This window comes from Delphinapterus leucas, chromosome 9 (genome assembly GCF_059928025.1).
Source record: "Delphinapterus leucas isolate spDelLeu-1000000601 "Yukka" chromosome 9, BTC_Dleu_Yukka2, whole genome shotgun sequence".
Classification (NCBI taxonomy): domain Eukaryota; kingdom Metazoa; phylum Chordata; class Mammalia; order Artiodactyla; family Monodontidae; genus Delphinapterus; species Delphinapterus leucas.
Genome location: NC_143137.1, coordinates 52,007,793 through 52,029,967, shown reverse-complemented (window position 1 = coordinate 52,029,967; position 22,175 = coordinate 52,007,793). Strand labels below are relative to the sequence as shown.

Below are 22,175 nucleotides of genomic sequence, written 5' to 3'. Positions count from 1 at the left end.
GGACTCCCTTCCAATCCCACCGTATATGCAACATCACATTCTTTGGATGAAGACCTGCCTTTGGTGTGGTTGGTGGTGGTTCATTTCGCTTGCCCCACACTTTCTTCCGTTCCACGTTATTGTACAGTATACACTTTTCATCACCTGTCACAATTTGTTTTAAAAAGGGAACATTTTCATTACGTTTCGGTAGAGAATCGCATGTGGAAATATGGTCAAGAAGGTTTTTTTTTTGCTTATGGGGAACCCAAACGTCAAAGCGATTCAAATAACCAAGCTGGTGCAAATGATTTTCAATGCTTGATTTGGATATTTTGAGTATGCTGGCTATCTCCCACGTGGTATAATGTTGATCGTTCTCAATTAATATCTCGGTTTGATCGCTATCAACTTCAACTGGTCTACCCGACTGTGGAGCATCATCCAGTGAGAAATCTCCAGCACAAAACTTCACAAACCACTTTTGACACGTTCGATCAGTCACAGCACCTTCTCCATACACTGCACAAATCTTTTTTTTGCTTTTCAGTTGCATTTTTACCTTTCTTGAAATAATAAAGCATAATATGCTGAAATGTTGCTTTTCTCTTCCATCTTAAAAATTAAAATGGCTACACAAAAATTCACCAATTTTGATAAGCTTTTTTTTTAAATGCACGCTGACATGACAGCTGTCACAATGCAATCCAACAAAATTGTTTTGAGTGCAGTTAAAGACAACTAAGTGCTACTAGAGCCATCTTACGGAAAAAACCAAACGAACTTTTTGGCCCACCCAATATTACTTGAAATTTTGAATAAATTACATATTGTGTCTGAAATGAAATAACTTAAAATATTATTTTTTTAAAACTACACATACCCTTACTTTCCCCAGGATTCTGATACAGCCATCTAGAACAGTAGTTCTCAACCCAGCTGTATATTTCAATGATCTGGGGATGTTTTAAAAATCCCACTGCCTAGACAGCACACCAGACCAACTAAATCAAAATCTCTCTGGGTGGGACTCAGGCATCAGTATATTTTAAAAGTCCTTCAGACAATTCAGTACAGTCAATGCTGAGAACTACTGACCTCAGGAAAGTGTGAGTCCATTAATACCACCACCGCCCAATTAAAAATCATTGCTCTGGGCCTGTGGTCAGGCTACACACTCTCCAAATCCATCACCGTCTGCTGAACAATTGTCCTCTCTCAGGAGTGGACACATCAGAGCAGAATGATGTATCCAGGGCAGGATGTCAGTGTCGTAATTCCCTCACCTCTTCCCTCTCCTGGCCTCTGCCACCATTTCTTTTTACCAGCCCCATTGATATCTAATTTCTAAAATATTCAGTAATTGCCTTAATGGACTGAATACAAGTTTGGCATGACCAAATATAAGTGCAATTCAGTTCACCAGAGAAGGAAGGCCAATTAAAATAAAAGAAAAAAGATCAAGCTGATAAAATACGTTTCCAGGCAATACGATGTGGGTATAATTATTATGAACATGAACAAAGAAAGACTAAGATCAGTGTAACATAGGTTGCATCCAATTTCCAACCAAATCCCATTTTTACTGGAAATCTGGGGCCAGTCATAGTATGATACCCAATGAGTTTCTGAGGAAAAAAAAAAGGAGAAATAGCTAAGTGACTAAGTGGATGTTTCTCTACAGATTCTCTTAATATGTTCTCTTGACTCTTCATGGAAATATTCTGTTACCTACTTTAGGTCCGCTTTATATGTCCTTTTCATTAAAAAAAGACACCAAATCTCTCAACTGTGAGGATCTTTGTGTGTGGATGACACCTGTTGGTGGAGACAAGTGAAAATGAATGGTTAAGCAGGAGGTGTGCAGGGCGTCTGAGGGAAAGAAGACCTGGATTGACGCTCAGATGATGATACAGAGTAGTTAAGAGTCCAGACTTCACCTTCAGTGAGCCCAGTTTCTTCACAAATGGTTACGAAGATTAAATAATAAATGACAGCTCGCAGAAAGAAGAGAGGAACAAAGGAATGACACTGGGAAAACCTGAAGGTGACGATTATCCCAGTGAGGAAAAAGGAGCCAAGAATTGCCAAGCCATCGCTTTTAAGAATAGGCATGACCTTGGCCGTGTCTGGATAGCTGTAACAGAAGGCTTGCTGATAGAAAGATCTGCTCGTTAGATTGTCCACAGCCCACAAAGACAGGCCAGAGACAGGGGCTGCCTATTCTATGGGATTCTGCTACTTGCTCATGGGAACCAAGAACCAAGCAGACCTTTCACACAACTGTCCCCAAGGCTACAGTCTTCACAGCTGCCCCAGTCAGCCTAGAGAAAAGGTCAAGGGCCAGCCATTTCTTCTGGAGGATGTCATTTTCATGGGCTCTCATGTGGGAACATCTCCAAAAACCTGCACCCTGGCATGACAACAGTTAAAAGAATGTCCCCAGTTAGATAGAACAAAACAGCAATGTAAACAATTTATCAGGGAGAAAATGTGAGGTGTTCTACTTCAGCAATTCCCTGGGGAGGGAAGGAATGACATCAGCCTAACGTTTCATTACCACATACTTATAACACAAACAAGTGGATGCCTACTCACAAGTCTTTTTTTTTTTTAAGGCCAAAAGCTGAGTGCTGGGAATCTGAGTTATCGTCTTCCTTTCCATCTTTTACCATTGCCCATATTAATATATGAAGGTAATTTTTTGTATGGTTAATAAAATACCACCGATTGTTTTTAAAGTCTTTTCGATTATAGTGATCTAACCAGCACATGTTTTCTTACTGACTCTGAATTGATCAAGTTAAAATTTGAATGATCCATGTTTACCTTGGACCCCATAATGTAAGTTCAGGGCCCAAGAGGCTCTGAAATATCTTTCAAAACCAAAAAGCCTAGGAACCAAGGACCCACTAGCAGATAAATCTGTCCAGGCTTTTAAAGCTTTATTTTTTTGCAACATTGTTTCTGAGAAGATCAAAATTATAGTGTAACTGACCACAACAGAGCCTGGACACCAATAAAGGTAATTATTCTTTAGTTATATCTTTCACGTAAGTTTCTGAGGGTTGGTCTGCCTCTCTAAACTTGACTGTATCTCAAATTTCACATAATGGATGTGTTCTGGGAATGATGTGAGACTAAATAAAATCATAATTTAAATGTAAAAGAGGACTTAGTATTTACATGAAACTTCTGATGAATCATTTTTATAAAAGTAGTACATTCCAAATATGTTTTTAATTTTTTTTTAAATAAAAGGTTGCTAAATTTCACCATACCCTTGGCCATACTCTTTTTTTTGTTTTGTTTTTTTGTGGTTGGCAGGCCTCTCACTGATGTGGCCTCTCCCGTTGCGGAGCACAGGCTCCGGACGCGCAGGCCCAGCGGCCATGGCTCACGGGCCTATCCGGACCGGGGCACGAACCCGCGTCCCCTGAATCGGCAGGCGTACTCTCAACCACTGCGCCACCAGGGAAGCCCCCGCCATACTCTTAATATTACAGATTTTCAAGGTTCCTTTCCTTGTACAGTTATCCAAATTCCACCCCCATCCCCAAGACACTGATCTGACTTTCTGTCATGGGTTCCTATTTTTTAAATCCTACTGGGTGTTATTAGCCAACAAAGGGCCTGAGTTAGCAAACTGGGCATGGAAATGAGGCTGGTTTACTTAATCTCTGGCATTTCAAGGTATATGTAAAAACTGATAAAGCAAAATACACTCTCTGTTTTGTCTCTTCCAGGTTGTAATATATTAGCTGCAATGAATAAGATGTAAATATATAGCAGTGAATAATTAATATAAGCCAAATATCTCTAGAATTCATCGATAATTAAACAAATTTGCCAATACAAATCTGGGCCCAAAAGCCCCAAGAATCTACTATTTTCCAAACTCAATTCTTCTCATGTTCTTATGAACAAAAAAAGGAAAAATGGCTCTCTCTTTTAAAACATCAACTCACAGATAAACGATCATGACTGAGGATGTTAGCATATGGAAGAAGTTCCCACATACCCTGGCACTTTGTCGGTTCACTTTCTTCTCCTCATCGGGAAGGGGAGGCATTGGATAAGGGTATTTTCTGCTGGAGGCAATAGACCCAGTTGACGAAGAAGGAGACTTGGCAGGAGATAAAGTCCTGAGACGTTGAGAACACATGAAATACATATTATGTGATTGCCTAATATCTTTTCAAATATCTGAAAAATGGGTTCAGAAAGAACCCTCTGATTTCTACTTTCATAGGCCACTACTGCAAAGGTTTAACTACTGGGACATACTCTGTCATTCACAACACTAGAATGCTAGAATTTTATCTTCCTAACTTCAAAACTGCAATGGATTGTTTAAATATTAGTACACAGAATACTTTTCAGCTAGAAAGCCACGAATGAGGTTTTTTATAGAATAGATTTTTAAAAAGCTAAAATGAAGAAGGGATCAAAAAATACTCTAAGAGCTCATAGTGGTAAATTAAGTGTACGATATATTAATAGTCTACCTTATTTTTATCACTTAATGTAAAAAATGTTTTTAGTGCAGTAATTCCAATTATAGTTTTAAGATCTGAAAGTACAACTGATACATTTATTAGTTACTAAGTCACACACCAGTTTACACAAAACTCATGCATTCAGAGGCCAGTGTGTTAGTTGTGAAAGAACAAAGGCAAATACGAGGGTTTTAATAACACATTAGTAAACATGCAAGCGGTAAGGAGTGCAGAGTTCCAGCCAAACAAAGAGTCTGATGAGAACATACAAAAATGGTCTGATTAGTCCCTACAATCATCATTTCTGTATAGGGGAGGATTCTAAGCCATAGACATAGACCTTGGTAACTCATGTAGGGTATACTTGTCATGTCAATAAGGTGGCAACACTTTAATGACTGGAATTTTACTAAAACTAAAACCAAACACAACAACAAAAACTCTTCCTATTTGGATAACATGTGTTCTCATCGTGGAGACAGATATTCCATATGAAAGATCTGCATAAGCTCTTGGTGCATTATGCTGTTCTTGTTTGATTCTGCATGCACAGTGGTAATATTTGTGACTAAGCAGAGCGCACTGGAAGAGACCATATCTGCTATTTTGTCTTTAAAGTGAAAGAAAAACAGCTGAGAGTGAAAAGCCTCGATTTACACTGTGTCAATGAAAAATAAACATGATAATTCGGCAGTAGCTACCCATTCACAAATGTCACCACTACACATCCATGACTCCTCAATTTCTGGTGCAAGGCGGTAATGACCACATCACTGAACTGGTGGCACCGCCATGCTGAAGCACAGGGACCTACTTCAGTGGGGTGCATTGCATCTGCTGTAAGCGACTGACTCAGCCTGCGAGTGCTTGTGGTGTGGTAGCCTTCTGTAGGGGGGAGATCTAGTTACCGTACTGCCTGCACCAAATGAAGATGTCCTTTTCTCCCTGATTTAAAATTTCCGTTCCTATCCATATATCATTCTTTGCTCTGGTTCTGCTGTAGTTTTCAAATCAGTTTCTATTTTATGGACACTAAATTCAAGCTAAGATTTGAAAATAATTTTTCCTACAAACCCTGAGATTTGGCTCAATTTTAAGACTCAAGAGTGATTCAGTTTACTTTAAATCTGTAATTCCTAATGTTTCCTCTGTTTCTGGAAAATGTCCAGAAATGTTCACTCCTTAATGCGAACTGTCACAATATTGCAGCTGTTTGACCTCTGCTGTATTAATGCTATCCATCGTGGAGCAGATGGGTGGAACTTAGAATGTAAGTACTTCAAATCCTCTAAAGTACTATTTTTTTTTAAAGTACTATTAAAGCAATGTACTACCACATCTTTTTCTAATTCAGAAATTCATGATTATTTTCAATTTTAGGAAGACATTTCAAATAGGATGATGATCTTTAGGAAACAAATTCAGTATATGTAGAATGAGCACATACTTTTGTACGTAAAGATTTAAATATATCTTTCTAAAACTAGGGATATTAACCTGGGTTTGGATTTTAGCCTAATCACTACTGATAAGATATCCATGTTCAGAAAAACGAGTCAGGTATGCAAACAGCTAAATCTTGTTTACTTTAGGGGATCGTACAAACTGAGTCCTCTTTTTCATTTTCTGCAGTGTGTGTGGGTGTCCAGAGGATGAGGTATTATTGGCTTACAGCTTCAAAGTCATGCCAGCCATTCACTCGGCCATGGGTCCAAGTGACCAGCTTTGTATACATACAGGGCCATTCCGGTGAGGGTGCTGGAAGTCCAGTCTTCCCCTCAAATAGCTTTCCCTGGCCAAAGCCAATGAGTTTTTTTAAAAAAAACATAGTGGTGTCCTCCAGAACCCCACAGAAACTGCACATTTACTACTTCTCACACTAACACACTAGTTTAACTGACACTTTGGACCCTAATGGGAAGAGAAACCAAGCAGCACAGTTTAGTAGGAGCAAGGGGCATCAGGTGTGAGGTTGGGTAGTGTGTGACAGCATCAAGGGAATTATCTTGGGGGGATGGGAATTATCTTGGGGGAATGGGCAGCACCAGAGCAGGCGTCAAAATAAGAGTAGAGAACAAGGCAGGGTAAATCAGTTTAGGGGAAACAAAAACAAACTTCATATTTCACAAATGTCTACGAAAGACATTTCTTCAAAACCACCTCCAGGCTCTTTTCTGACCTTGGCTACTTGGTTGGTGGTTCCAATCTGGCTTCCACTGAAAACCAGGCACCAGCCCAGCTCATTCACTTACAAAGTAAATTTTGGACAAATGCTAACCGTTATCATTACTGCGTTTTTAAAAACCGTAATAACCATAGTGGGTGCCATTTAGAATTACACAGTGAAGGTACGTCCCTGTGCCAATGGATTGTGGTGTGTCTTGGGGCTACATCAGACCTCCTGGGTTTGCCTTCTGTAGATAGGCAAGGCCGATCTCACTTCTGTCCCCCAGAACAGGCAAAAACCAGGGCAGTCACACACGTGGGACACACGCCTACCATCTATTCACTCGGCTGTGCTCATGTGCAAATTTTATAGTAGTCTGATGGAAAAAGAAGAGATTTTGGAGTCAGAGCCAGGCTTGTAATTCGGGTTCTGACACTTACTGGCTGTGCTATCTCGAGTTACTCTTTTGCTTCATAGAAAGGGAATAAGAATGCCTACATCTCATGATGTTGTGAGAAATAAAGGAACAATGCAGGCACTCAGACAGTTATTATCATTAGTTTCTTTCCAGAGTTACTGCATTTCCACAAGATCATGGAAGAGAACTCACAAACCGCTGATGAAGTGAGTAATCCAGTGGATAATACCCAATAGTAAAGAAACCTTCTAAGAGCTTGTAAAGCACTGTCACCAACAGAACTGCCCCCAGGATCTAGGTATGAGAAGATAATGCTCTCACTCTGACCTCACCTGCTCCTTTGTGATGATCTGAATATATATTGACAACAATTTGAGCAAATGCTGTCCTATGAGAACTGGGTAAGGGAGCCCAAGTGAGGCACTCTGATCGCTCAAAATCTTTTGGCATTTGCTTAGCTCTTCATAGTGATATGGATATAATTTTTTTTTTTTTTTTAATGCTGGGCAGTATTTCGGACCAGTTTTCTGCAAAGTCCCCACATTGCATTTTGATAAGGATGCCACAAACCCACACTCCGTGGGTGATTAATAAAGTGACCTTTGCCCTCATTGGTGGTTTTGGCAGGAGAGGTAGCCCTGAATGACCTGGCGGCAGATGAAGCAGACCTGAGCTTAACCATAGGCCTGGCAGAGCATAAGCCAAGGTGTGGATGCTCTGTGCTTCCTACATGAGGCTTGGTGTGGACAGACAGTGGATGAAATTCACTCTGTTGCGTTAGAATCATTGCGTGGCAAGCCCTGGGATACCTCAATTACTCACCAGTTCCACAAAAATTCTATGTTGATTTCCAAGTCTTTCAGGCATAACCCTTATTAACCCCAAAATGACAGTTAACTTGTAACCCTCCTCTGAATTATATCTAGCCTTTAAACATAAATATGGATTTTTAATAAGGAATTCTTCCTATGACTGTCCACTGTAGGACCAACATCTCATATTACAAGAGGAGATAAAGGAACCCTCTACAATTGCCCTTGCAGCTTTGCACGTGCACCTGGGGGAGCTGAAGCATTTCCCCATCCAAATTACATTTAGTCATGCAGCTTCTGGGCAGACCTGGGGGCTGGTTTTAAGAAATGTGAACTCTTCTCTGGGAGCCACATAAACTACTCAGCTTACCCAGGGAGGTGAATCAACTCTTCCGGAGTACCATTTCACAAATTACTGCTGCAAAATGCTAAGTCCATTTAGGTATATAAGCCCTACCCCATAAGGGACCAAAGTCATTGTGTTTTGGTTCCACGGCTAATACAAATTATAATCTGCCCACAAGCCTGAGGAAAAGAGAAAAGAGAAATAGGACTGCAGGTGAGCCAAGATTCCAAATAACATTCAAAATCATCTTACCTGTCTTCCTGACGCTGGCCATCTTGGGAGCTACAGGTGAGGGTGGGATGTTTGAATGTGAGTGTATGTATATGAGGTTCAGTGCGGAAGTGGTATTAGCAGAGGGACAGGGCAGGAGGGAAAGATGGGGTATAAAAGCAGGAGGTATTTTTGTGAGCAGGCAGGGGTTATGCTTCCCTTGGGTTATATGCAAATGTATGGATCAAATTAAAACGCAGGTAGGTCTAATCATTTTCTCAAACTATACATGTCTAAACTAAATGGTACACTGGAAGAGAAAGTCCACCTTATATGGGTGCTGAGAGTTAAAAACACATACATATTTTGATATCTGATAAATGCTGACCCAAGTCATGGTAATAAGTAATCTGAAAGCTTATTGTTGAAGTTATGTTCAGAAGAGGTAGTAATTGAGTCTATATTGCTTCTTTACATTAGTTGTCCACAAAGTAGTCAGATATAAAGTCGATGTTTACATCTAGGAAGTCAGTTTGATATTATAAAGAGTGAAAAAAATGCCATTAAGAGCCGTGGAAATTCTCTCTGACCTCTAATGTTACATGAGCTGCAGTGAACTGAGTAAATTTGCTAGTTTCTAAAATGTAGGAGTATTCTGTCTGCTCTCTTGTGAATCAAGATCGTGTTTCTGAGCTGTTTCCTGTTCTATCTGAAGGGTAAGACAACGACATTCTTACTGGAATAAAAAATTCCTTTAGATGCTTTTTTGAGAATCTGTAAAACCCTTTTCCAGCATAGCCTTCTCTGATAGCAAATGGTTGTACTGAACTCGAGCCTAAACTCATTCCACACACTCTCGTGTGGTCAATATTATCTCAACAATTTTCAAGTTCCATCAAATCAGTGTTTTTACTCAAAGTAAAATTCCACCACATTTCATATGGTTTCTTTTCACGTTTTTCCTTGAGTTTTTGTATGCACTATGCACTCTTCAGGCAGTAAGTAGGAAAAATGCATTATGAAACCGCTAGATTCTAGAAATTAAATTGTTCAGGTTAATAGTGCTTCTTTATTAGTGGAAAGTATGTTTCATGCTCATAGAACACTACATAGCATAGCATGAAGAGAAAGCTACTAAAAAGCTCAAGATGGGGATAGGGACATGCACTAAATGGCAACCCTTTCAAATGGCTTCATTTGAAACGTTCAGAAAAGAACTAGACTTGCTCACGAAGCCAAAAACAGAGATCAAAAGGCAGCAAATAAACAAGGACCCTTTCCACCTATGGGAACTTGTATTGGGAGATACAAGATAGAGAGCCAGTCACACTACAGTATTTGAATGTGCTGGGAGAGTTTGAAAAGGATATAAAATTAATTTATAAAATACCTAAAGTATGGTCCTTCAGTGTTTTTATTCACATCTTCTACCCACTTAGCTACATTATAGTCTCTTTTGAACCATGGGTTTAAATACCTGCAGAAAGCAATGGAAGGAACAAAGAAAGCAGAACAAGATAGAAAATCTGAAAATACACAGCACAAGCTTAGCAAGGATGTTCTTCACCCTCCAAACACTAATGACTATGGCAAATAAACCAGGATGGATGCTGGGTGATTATGAGGCAGTCTGTACAATGACATGGCAATAAACTCAGCTACAACAAGGCTCAAGGCATTCTAGAATGCATTCAACCTTTCAGGGAAAGCCTTTCCAGTGGTTTCCCAAAGTGGATCAGAAGCTCTCTCTCAGAGATCTGTCAGCAGTCCCATTCACCCACCTCCAAAGTGGCTTTTTCCAGGCCACCACTCATTTGGCTTCTTGGTTTTCAAATGATAATGGGCCTTTTTGAGAATATTCAGATGGCTGCAATTCCAACCTGGTGTTTGGGAATATAACACCCCAAGAACAATTAAAAGGGGCCACGTTCTCTTTCCAATATGAAAGGAAAGATTTTACACGGCCTCTGTCTCACTCCTGAGAGCATATCCCAAGCTGGAGTCAACGAGAAAGGTGACCCAGCTGGCTCTATAAGGAGCAGAAAGGGACCCACTCTTCTGATCCTGGAGCCCCAGCGCACAGTAAGTGTGGTCCCAAGAGGCCTCCATGTTCTTGAAGGTGGGTTTAGTAACTTAGGTGCAGCTGCGATGTCCCTTCCTCCCCTTTGTGCACTCCACACTCATGTTTCCAGTAGGAAATGGCCCTCACAGGTTGCCTTCCAAGTGTCTGATCACTAAGGAGTGACTGCCAGAGGATAACAACAACCTTAGTTAACATTTCCCTGATGGATCTGGCCAAAGTCTCCATCAGAATTACTGCATAAAGAAAAATGTTAAAGGCAGTAAAATTATGAGTGCAAGGGTTTTTGGGTTTTTTTTGGTTTTTTTCAGTTTCTTTTGATTTTTACCCTGGGAGCCAAGCAAAATCACATTCTCTTAGAATATGCCCTCGTCAAATAAATACAGTTTCAACAAATTCACTCATGGAAGAATTTGGAGGTTTTACTGAGTTTTCTCATTTAAAAGGTAACTTCTAGAGATGCTATAGACAATAAAGATTCGAGCTCCATAAAACTTTTAAAGTTATTTGGAAACAAACCAGGGAAAGTGATAAAAAACACTGCTTTTTTTGTGGTTAAAGTCTGCTTCTTTCCTCCATATTTAGTTTTAGTTAGTAGATACATTTAAATCAAGATACATTTCCACAGTTAAACAAACAAAATTAGATTATTTTCCATAGTGATTTTCCTCAACTTGTTAGCTATAACCAATGTACGCCACAAAATAACATCACGAGTTCCCTCCTGAGAGAAGGGCTTGATTGTTTTTCATGCTTACACGACCATTTTTGCTAAGACAGTGTCCCCTGACTTGAGAACAACTCGCACTTCTTTTTGCCTTTAGCCACAATCATTGCCAACTTGTGCTTTTGATAGAGATAGCCAATTAAAACTTGCATAAAGATTTCCACTGAGACTCTGAACAAAAAGAAAAAAGTCAAAAAGCAAGTGCAGCCACACATAAAGGCTAGTGAATGCTCTGGCCTGGGGAAAACCATAGAAAAAGCCCATGCAGCTGTTACCGGGTGAAACACAGCCGCACAGCAAACTGAGTCACCCACAGGCAGTCGGCCACTTCCAGAAGGAGACATGTGTTCCTTTCACTGTCAATCTCAGAAGCTTTAAGGGACAGCCATGGATGTTCCAGGAAACCTACAGCTACATGGCCTGACTTGCACATGGTGGACCTTTCTCTCTGTGTCTGGGAACATCTCAGAAAGCTGTGATCACTTCACTAGAGGTCACTGAAGAGAGCTCTCAACTGTAGTTCCCTCTGGGGATGTGCCCATGAAAGTGTCTTCACAGTGAGCCTCCTAACATCTCTAGGTAGTGCTGACTGGAGTGATGGGATTTCATCAAACTGTGATACACCTGCCTACGTGGCTTGACTTGGCTTATAGCGCAACATGCAAAAAAAAAAAAAAAAAAAAAAAAAAATGCGTTCGACAGGAGAGGAGAGCTCTCTGTGTTCTCCAGGATGGAAAGGCAGAGGAAAATTAGCTGATGCTGGCTGGACCAGGACCACCTCCGAGCAGACGCTGGGGGTCAGTCACAGATCAAATGACCCTGTTCTCAGCCAAGGAAGGGACTTGGAGGCAGATTAAGTGGCAGCCCAAAATGAAGGGGCAGGTGGAGACTGACCTGTGATCCAGACTCCCTGTCTGGGGGCTGTCAGAGCCCCCTGGGTTTATGCCTTGGGATGGGACTGTCGGGGCGAGGGAGTGCCCAGGCTCAGGTGCTTGGGGCTCCCTCCTGTAAAAACACAATATATAATACAAAGTCTAAGCCAAAAACTTTCTTTACATCATGTACAACAGTGAGGAAGATGCAAAACTTTGAGTGGAAAAACAGTACAATAAACAAGGACATTTTATAGCAGAGTATGCATTTGTGGGGCATGGTTTCATTCATGTCCTGATGCTTCATCATCCTTTGGGATGATGAGATACTAAAGGGAATGCTGAAATAATGGACCCGATAATACCTCATTATGTAAAAAAAATTTTAAAAGAGATGTTTGTCCGTGGTCATTCTGCTCCTCTTATAATTACACAAGTGATACTGCTATATCAGAAGCAAATGGGATTATTTAACAAATACGGAAAGTATTTTAAAAACCTGTCGACATAATTCTTGATATGCTGTGTATTAGGATTTCTTTTAAGAAAAACAAAATAAAACATAGTGTTCCACCAATAAGGTGTGTGAGAATGTGAGAACAGTGATCAGCTTCACGGACTTGGCTCCATTTAGGTTACGTGAGTCATGTAACCAAATCTGAAAGTCTGAAAAATCTGAGAGTCCTGAACACTTCTTCATAAAGATGACTTCATTATAATGTCTTATTAAATGTAATAATTATCTCACAGGCAAGATTTCTCAAGGGGTATCTATATATCATAATATTTGTTACATGATACGTAATTTTTTTTAAAAAAAATAAGTGATTATGCTAGAAAATGTTGCTAAACGCCAAGTGTTCCTTGGGTCCTAAACTCATAGCTTTAATACAATATTGGATATTTGGTTGTTGTTCACTTAAGAGTTTTCAAAGCCTTGTTATAGGAAATACTGTTAGAACACTAAACAGTACACAAAGGAAGTTCTGAAGGACATTCTGCAGTTTTACCTGTACTCTAGTGAGCAACTGAGATAAGCTAAGAAGCTCTTACCAGGTGACCTCATGCAAAACAAATCAAACAACATTCCAAGAAGAGTTTATCCACAATGAGCCCTAAAGCATTCAAGCGCTTTGGGGATGTATAAGATAAACTCTAACGGATTAGTTATTTGTGATGGAGTTCTATGATGCCAGTCTGGACCATGCAGTGGTATCACTGGAACCTATCTATTGTTTCTAAGGTAAAGTATCCTCTAGTAAACTTTGACAAGCCACTTACAAGACAATACCATCAGCAGGAAGCTCCAAATTTCAGGGCAATGTTATTGTCCTGGACTGAAAAAGGCAGGGTATATGATGGAAAAGCTAACGTGAGTTTCTGACAAGCGGTTAACAAATACCTGCTATTCAGATTTTTTTAAGTATTAAGGCAGGAAGAAGCAACAGAGATGCAGGGAATCATCACTAGCACTGCAGTGAGAAATAAGTAAAAAAAAAAATTTTTTTTTAGGTGGGTGCAAAGAGTACAGTTAATTAAAACCAGGTGGCAAGGTCCACAAGGAAACTAAGGATGTGTTTTATTCCATGATGGGAGATAAAGGTTTCAGGAAGCTTGGTTTTGCTTGAACTTTCTTAAGTGGAGAAACAAACAAAAAAAGTGTATGGTGTTTACTTCATTATAAATGACTTTAAATGTAACTGCTGACCCTATCCCCACTATAAAAAAAAAAAAAAAGTGTGGCTATCATTTAAAATGGATAGTGTTGCATTTAGTGACAATGATTCCGTTAAAGAGCAAGTTTAGGTAAATGCCCTTTTAAATGTCCTCAGAAGGAAAATTTAAAAGGGAACCATATCCAGTAGTCTGAGAGAATGCTTAGATGGCAGCCATGAAGCCCTTGGAGCGGTGGTTTCACACTGTGAGCAGCTCTCATGCTCTAGTACAGTGGGGATCTTCCCCTGACGCTTCTAGGTTGTGTTAACACTGGGAAGAGGAAGGGCGACCCCTCTAAATGGCTGGACCCCCGGGTGATGAGAAGAAAGGAATGTTATCAAAATTCCCTTCAAACGGAACTGAAACACCACAATGGCAGGTTACTGGAGGACAAAGCCTGCAGCGAGGGTGAGACCCCCACTATCAAGGAGTATTGGTTTGGGCACAGTTGCGGAGATGCCTATGTAAAAGAGAAAAGCCATGGTTAATTTTAAAACGGCAAAAAAAAAAAGAATTAAAAAGACAAAACCAAGACCAAGAGGCATGGTTTACAGTTCTTTGATGATCTGGTTAATTAACTTTTCACACTAATTGCACAGGACCTTGGAGTGTCTTTTTCCATTAGAGGTTCAGACTTACTCAGTTGAATTAGACCGAGGTCTAAATCTTTTGCCTCTGATTTTCTTTCTGTTGCTTCCCAGGTTACCTGAAAAAGATGGTTTATGGCTAGATTTGAATATAAATAAAACAATCACTGTGTGTTTAATTACGGTATTTCAAGTGGGTGCAATTCACAACCAGCACCAGCCCAGAACAGAGGGCGTTAGAGCATTGTGCAGCCTTCTCAATGTGTCCAGTGAGCTGGTGCTACCAAATCCCATCATTTCCCATCCAAGAAAAAAGAACTGGATTCTCTCATAATAAATGCCCTCCTCTCTGTTGGGAGAAGAGCTTAAGACCTAACAAAAAAGAACAAGTCTTTACAACCAGGAACCACAAAATATAGACTTTAGGTTATGTGGACAGATGGGTTCAGAATGCTGCCCTATACCTTGCCAAGAGTTACTGCGAGGTCGCCCATTTTCACAGATGTCCGAAATATGTTTTGTGTCTGGAATCCTTTCACTCCAAGAATGAGAGAGTCCATTTGACCTGAAATTGAAAATATATATATATTGTTCAAAAATATAATCAAATGAATGTTTTGAAATCAGTAAGCAACATTTCTAAGCATTACTGTGCATTAAAATAAATCAAGAAAGAAAAAATCTGAAATGAAAGAATGAAGAGAACATGAAAGTCTTCATGAAGAAGGCAGAATTACACAACATTCAATTTAAGAAAAGTCAAATACAATGGAACCCCATTACAAGAGTTTGTAATTGAAAAGTATCAGGATGCAAGGCAAGCCAATTACATTCCCAAGAACCATATATAGCAAATTCACTACATATTTCAGTTACATAACCCACGCAACAGAGTTATAATGGGGTCCCACCATAGATGTTTCTTAATTGTAAAGCAATGGCTTCCATTCAAATATTATGAGAACATGGACTTCCAAGAGATTTCATTAAGATTTGCTCAATTGAACCTGCCTTTATCAAAGTAATATTTAGGTTTTCTTAAACAACAAAATTATTTTCTGAGAATTGGCATTTTTCTCCACAAATATGTTCCCCCCAAACATGACACTGTTGGTTAACTGTCCAATAACTGAAATGAGTCAGATGTTTATCATGGAGGTGTCTCTCACAAAGTCCATGTACCGTTAAGACCTTCTGCTCTTTGTGTCCTGCCGTCTTTAAATGAATTGTCTACAAGAAGCAAAATTTACATACCCACCTTGTACCACATAAGAAAAGCATTTTGACAAACTACATATACTTAGGAGGAGTCACATAATTTGGTACAATATTTAACTGTTTAAAAGTCAAAACCCATTGAGACTTTGCTAAAATCTGGTAATGATTCAAATTGATATTTTAAGCTCTTCTTGAAGTACTTTAGAAAATAGCACTGGACTTTAAATCTTTTCCACGTATCATACCAGTTAATTGCTAACAATATCTATTTTAAAAGGAACTTTCTACTGATGAATGAAAATAAATGGAACTTAGCACAATTATTACATAATTCCCTAGATTTTTCAACACCATTTGCTAAGTATAGAATGACTCCTATTTTGTACAAAAGAACAACAGAAATTCTGCTGGAATTCATTGATTTCTACACTTCTTTACCATATTATTTAATTTAAAATTAAATACTTGACCAAGAAAATAATTATATAGTGAGAGAATTTAAGTAAATCTTATTCTCTTAGCCAAAAACTCCCCAATAAATTAAAAGAATAAAATTTTTGAACATCCTACTATAGAACTGTACTCCTTATGCAGAAACTAATCATTTTACTTTTGCTTTAGGCTATGTTATTTGAGTAAAAACATCCTTCATGCTGAGGACAGTTCCACAGAGAGTTCCCAGATCTCACTAATTCCTTCTATTCTTTTTCCTGATGTTTATAAAGAGTGAGATCCACTGCAGAATTTTTACAGAGTATTTACTCTATTTAGAACTCCAGAAGAGATCATGTTTCTTCTCAAAAAACTAGCAATTTCCCTTTCAGTCTACAAAGTAACTACTGTGCCCAAAGTTATGCAGGGGGCTATCAAATCTTTTTTTCTATATATTACACCCCTACCAATAAGTTTAAAGAAACTCTTCCACAGGAATATTTTAGCTTTTTTCAATGTGAATGTAGGTCTCATTTCCTAGAACATTCCAACTATTTATTTCTTCTGTCAGCTTATTTTATTAAGCAGTTATAAAGCATGCAGAATTTTAAATGGTCTTATACACCTTAAGATCCTAGAGCAAGAATACAGCATCCAAGTTTAAGACATATAAATAATATATTAACCCCATTTGGACTGTTATAAAACTCAGGCAAACATTAAATATGCTTAAATTAATTTGGCAACCAAGCTCTAAGTTATAAAGTCTAGAATTAGTCATTCCAGGAATGAAAGGCAAAATTGTAATATTCAAATATATGATTCACAGAGAAGCAATCTTTTTTTTTCACACCAAGCTTAGCTTGATAAATTTAAAATTAAAAAAATATTCAATGCAGCATTATATTACCAATTTATTTTAACAACTGCTTTTATTGAAGCGTGACAGTAACCTTTTTCTTTGACTACCAAGCATGACATAAAGCTCACCATTTAAAATACGATAAAATACTATGTGTTGTTTCTTAGGCAGTATAAGAGCAAGATTGAAAAACCCTGGGGTTTCTATATAGATTTAGGGTTGTTATTTGCTTAGTTTTGTTTTGTTTGGATTTCTGGCCTGATTTGTTAAACCAGTGGTTCTGAGCATATGGCATTTTGAAGTAGAGTAATCAAAGAACAAAGGATACTATTTTTTTTTAACATTCAAGAAAGAAGGAAGAAGTAATCAAACCTGCTGCAAAATAATGAAATGTTCTGACTAATGGAATAATGTGTGATGGAACAGGTAGAAATCTGAAAATGCGACAGAAAAGCAGACCTCTTCTTAGAACTAGATGCTGAGTTTGTGCTCACTCCAGGAGGAATGTCGCTATAAAAAGAGTCGCCATCTCCAGGCTCTTTTACATAATCTCCCTGGGGTAACTGTCTAAGGCATAATAAACATTTCAGAGTCAGAAAACAAGACACACACATGAGCACAGACATATACAAATAGTATTTTAGGAAAAAAGAGGTAGGGATAATGAGCTCCATGAATCAAGTCTATAACAACATGTAAGATTATTAATAAATGTGACAAGTTAAAGTCATTCTAACTGTAGAGGTCAGAAATGCAATCACTGAAGTCTTTACAGTCTGGATGAACAAATCCTTGCTTCAGGGGAAATACAGGAAAAGATGAGGTTTTTCACTGTAACTTCATTACACTTAGAGATGTGAACTGCTGTTTTGTCTTAAAAAAAAAAAAAAAAAAAAGACACACAAAAAAACCTGGTGCTGAAGGAGACATGTTGAGACAGACAGTCCTTGCCCAGATAAGGCATCGTTTTTCTCACTGTGGTGAGTAAACTATTCATAATTTCTAAATATTATATAATGTAACCTTGATTTGGTCTTAAAAGAACTGATTGATTTCTAAACTATGTTCTATAATTTAATCCAAATAAATTCTTATTCGAGTTTTCTGTTCAGTTTGGAGCCTTACTGTTCATTTAACAGAAATATAATTGAAAGAGATTCAAAGGGCAATCAAAAATGTAATTCTATAACTGCACACTAGAATGTGTAAAGGAAGATAATTTAGCAAAAGGAAGAAAGGGTTGAAAAAATAACAGAATTCTCGTTGAGACTAGAGGAAGATACTTATAGGTGGCTGGTGGGTGATCTCCATTCTTCATCCCCAACAAGGGAAAATCTACATAGTCTGCACTATTACTGACCCCACTCACTCTGAGTTTGAATTAACTAAGATTGGAACAGATTTTTATTACTTCTCCTAAGGGAACAGGGTAGAAAACTTTAGATAGGACCGCCTGGTCAACCCTCCTACCTTGGTAGCTAATCTGATCCTTTGCCAGTGCATGGCCCCCAGACAAACAACTGCACCTCAAACTTGATTTGGTTCCATTCAGCACTAAAGTTGGAGGTGGTACAAACTAGTGTTGGACTGAGAATTTTAAACAGAGCTGTACTTAACTAGGTCTTCAACAAAGGCCTACATTTGCTAACGCCTCTTCCTATTTATTTTTCCCTTAGTTACTACACTAGTCATAGTTACTTGCTGATGCTAAATTCAATCCCTAAAATGTTTCGGCTGTTTCCTTGCTTATGCCAACTACCACATTGTTTTAAATGTTTAAAATGCTTGGTCATTCATTCTTTCGAATGACTGAATATGATCTCTTACACTCTTTCAATGCTATATATTCACACATCTCTACAAATAAAATTGTTCAACTGATACAAAGCACCTATATTAATTTATGTGATTAAATCTACTCCTCCCCTTTAAAGAAATCAAATTTCTCATTAGACTTGTATGTAAGATTGATTTTACCTATAATTCTTTGATACATATTCCTTCAAAATATTTTTAACCCTTTAAGTGACTTCAGCTCATAATTGTAATCTTTCTTTTTCCCAGTGTATTATGAAACATTAATTTTATAGGAAAAGCAATGCAATGTAATCTTTCTTTTTCCCAGTGTATTATGAAACATTAATTTTATAGGAAAAACAATGCAATTTCCCCATATTTATAGTGTTAATAACACAGGACAAATGATATATCTGCTTACGCAAGAGCTCTTTAAATCTCTGGAATCATATTTTCTGTCTTGCCTCCTATCAGTAAAATACTCTATCGATTCTTTGAAAAATGCTCTCAATAAAATCAAAATTCTGTAAGTTGCCTCAGGTAGGAAAATTTCCTTTTGTATCATATTAATATTTATACAAGAATGCCAAAGAACATCCTATCAACATTACATTTCCAATAATAATCCTTATGGCTAACAAGTCATTTCTGTCACTATTACCTTTAATGATAATCTTTATAAACTGATGAGATGTGCCTCACTAAATTCAAATTAAATAAAGATAAGTTCTGACTACACTTGATCTTGCCCATTAATCTATCCCCCAAACTACTCTCTCTTTACATGGTTCTGACATTCGGGCACTTACCAAGGCGGCTCACTTAGCTAAGACTGCAGGATTAAACGAACTGCCTCTCGCAATGGATGGTGTTTTTTTAAAATTTTTTGTTCATTTGTTTGTTTGTTTGTTTTACCTAAGCACATTTTACCAGTCCTTCAATGTAATTTCTCTGCAGTCCACTGTCATCTTTTACACTGTGCACAAACATCCTAAATGCTAAACATATCATAAACTATGGGCTTCAGTCAAAGTGTTGAAAGGAAAGTTTAAGTTCAATGAACTCTGGGGGTATAGCCTTGCTTTTATCATCCCAGGCAGATTAGATTCCTATCTATCTCTACTGTGAAGTCTCCAAGATAAAGAAACTACTCTGCATTCTCCTTAAAATTCCACAAGGAATGCATGTAACTTTCTTCACACAATAAATGCATTAAAATGTTAATAATAGATGAGGAACTTTGTTAAAGATCTTTTAAGAATAATACTTAACATCCTTCACTGTCCAGAAATTTATTCTTTTTTCAATATCCAATTACATATTATTACAAACCTATTTCTTCTTGATTAACCTTTAGTGAAGATAGAGAGTATCAGGTCCCCGTGATCGATAAAATACCATTTCATCATTTATTATAAAAGATCATAAATGACCAACTAAGTAATAGCTTTAAATGTGTTAAAATTGAATTTATTTTTCTAGTCTTTATAGTTTTCTTCCTAAATTTTGCTAGTTTCAATAGAATTTTGGAATTAGGTGGCCTGACCAATGCTAAGTTTTATAATGGAAAAATTACCTCATATTTCCAATATCACATGCAAATATTTTAGACATATATATGAATTTCTTTTATAAATAATGACCAAAAGAAAATAAAAGCTTATTTAACTAAATTCTTTTTCCTCAGAAAGGATTCCTGTTATGAGGGAAGTCTAATGTTTCCTTAAAGAGTCCACTGAACCATGATGTTTAACTTAATAATCCTTACACATGCTCAAAATGAGATTACAATGAAAAAAATTAAGTCTTAACCTTAATGCTGAAGGAGCCATTTCTCCAAAGCTTTGTAGGTGTCTGGGCTGTCTGCTATTGGAATTGTTACTTTTCTGTTTGAAGAAATATTGTGTAATGTGTACTAAGTCACATTGACGGATGCATGAGTATCACTGAAATAATAATAATATTTAAAAAAAACTAAGAAAGGCTTGAAAAAATAAGGAGGGAGGTTCACAAGCAGAAAGTAAAGTGACTAAAACAGGTGAGAGAGAGAAAAGAAATGGGAAAGGGGGTTTCTGCTTAAGATATGGATCAGGAAGACATGATCTAATTATTTATTCTAATTCACATTATGTATGTTCAGTGATGTATGTTCATTTCAGACAAAGGAAGAGAACATTGAGGAATGTGGATGCTTTATAAATCCAAGTTTAATGAATGTTTTCTTATCCTATTGCTATTTGCAAACCTGCCTGAAAACCAAAATTCAAATTTCTAATTCTTGTTACAAAGTACACAGCTGCTAAGTCCTAAAGCAATTATGGTAAAATAGAAACAATAGCATCAACTGAAAAAAAATTATGGAGGTCTTCGTTCCTGGAGATTTTAAAGTAAATAATCAATAGCCGTCCTTCCAACTATATGACATCTAAGAATTCTCCATGGCTCCACAGTCCCATGGTCCTACCCTTCACAAGACGACACTGGCAAATTTAAAGTGATACCGTTCATGTATGGCATTCTGTCTCTCAGAATCGGACTTCTATTTTTTTATTAGGCAGTTGGTAAACAAAACGAAAAAAAAATGGGTTTCCTTCTCATCTTTTGGCCAGACATGAAATTAAACCTATCACACATTCCTTCAATATAAAGAAAACCTTGAGGACACATTCTCTGGTGGGAAAATTTACCAGGTTATCAGGTTTCTTCACAGAATTACTTGCCTGACGTTTCCAGTAATTTGAAAGTTATGTTCAGTTTGGCATTTCTGAGCCACTGTATCACCAATAAGAATCTGAGAAGTGGCTACATACTTAATATGCATTCAATGTCAAAGCAAACCCATATGTTCACCAATGCTTTCATACCAGCAAGTACAGGCCTTACTCATGTCAGGAATGCTGCTTTCCTCTTTGAGGACAGCCATACCTACCTACCTCTTTCATTTGAAGATTAGAGAAATGCAAAGTCTTCAGAGACCACACATTAATAACTTTCCTTCCTAGAATGCTTCACAGATTACAAAGAACTTTTGTCTGTTTTTAGAGTTGAGGAAAGTTTAAATGGTTTCCCAAGACCACATACTAGCAAGTGGATTTCTGATTCTTTTTCAGTTGGTCCTCCCACCATGGAACCTCAGAGGAAAACTTAATTTAACTCAAAACTCAAAATTCTTATTTCTACTCCCTAGCACCCTTTGGAATTGAGCACATCTTTATTGGAATATCTTCAGATATTTTCACAAGATTGTAAATTTCCTAATGCATGCTTTGGTCCATTGGCCTTACCACATTCTCTATAACCACTAACGTATATTCTAAAAAAGGACAACCCTTCAGAAGATATTTATACACTCACAACTTCCTGATCTAAAGTCCCTTCCTTGCTGTTTCTCCATTTTAAGAATTATTATACAACCCTGAGATTCATTAGCTATGGACAAGGGCAAAAATAAAC

At 37.8% G+C, this 22,175-nt stretch overlaps 1 protein-coding gene across 4 annotated transcripts in view; it reads right to left on the bottom strand.

Moving 5' to 3' along the window:
• ADAM22 (ADAM metallopeptidase domain 22) overlaps positions 1–22,175 on the bottom strand; it is a 245,454-nt gene that overhangs the window by 8,207 nt on the left and 215,072 nt on the right. Inside the window, exons 27-33 of one of the 4 annotated variants that reach the window (XM_089917606.1) lie at positions 17,298–17,492; positions 14,878–14,978; positions 14,466–14,532; positions 12,133–12,243; positions 9,822–9,908; positions 8,474–8,503; positions 4,001–4,124 (exon numbers count right to left, since the gene is read on the bottom strand). In XM_089917606.1, coding sequence (XP_089773732.1) covers positions 4,001–4,124; positions 8,474–8,503; positions 9,822–9,908; positions 12,133–12,243; positions 14,466–14,532; positions 14,878–14,978; positions 17,298–17,492 — 715 coding nt within the window. Of the gene's footprint in view, positions 1–4,000; positions 4,125–8,473; positions 8,504–9,821; positions 9,909–12,132; positions 14,533–14,877; positions 14,979–17,297; positions 17,493–22,175 lie in introns of those variants that run through there. The other 3 variants (XM_089917605.1, XM_022585104.3, XM_022585112.3) reach the window with 3 other exon arrangements.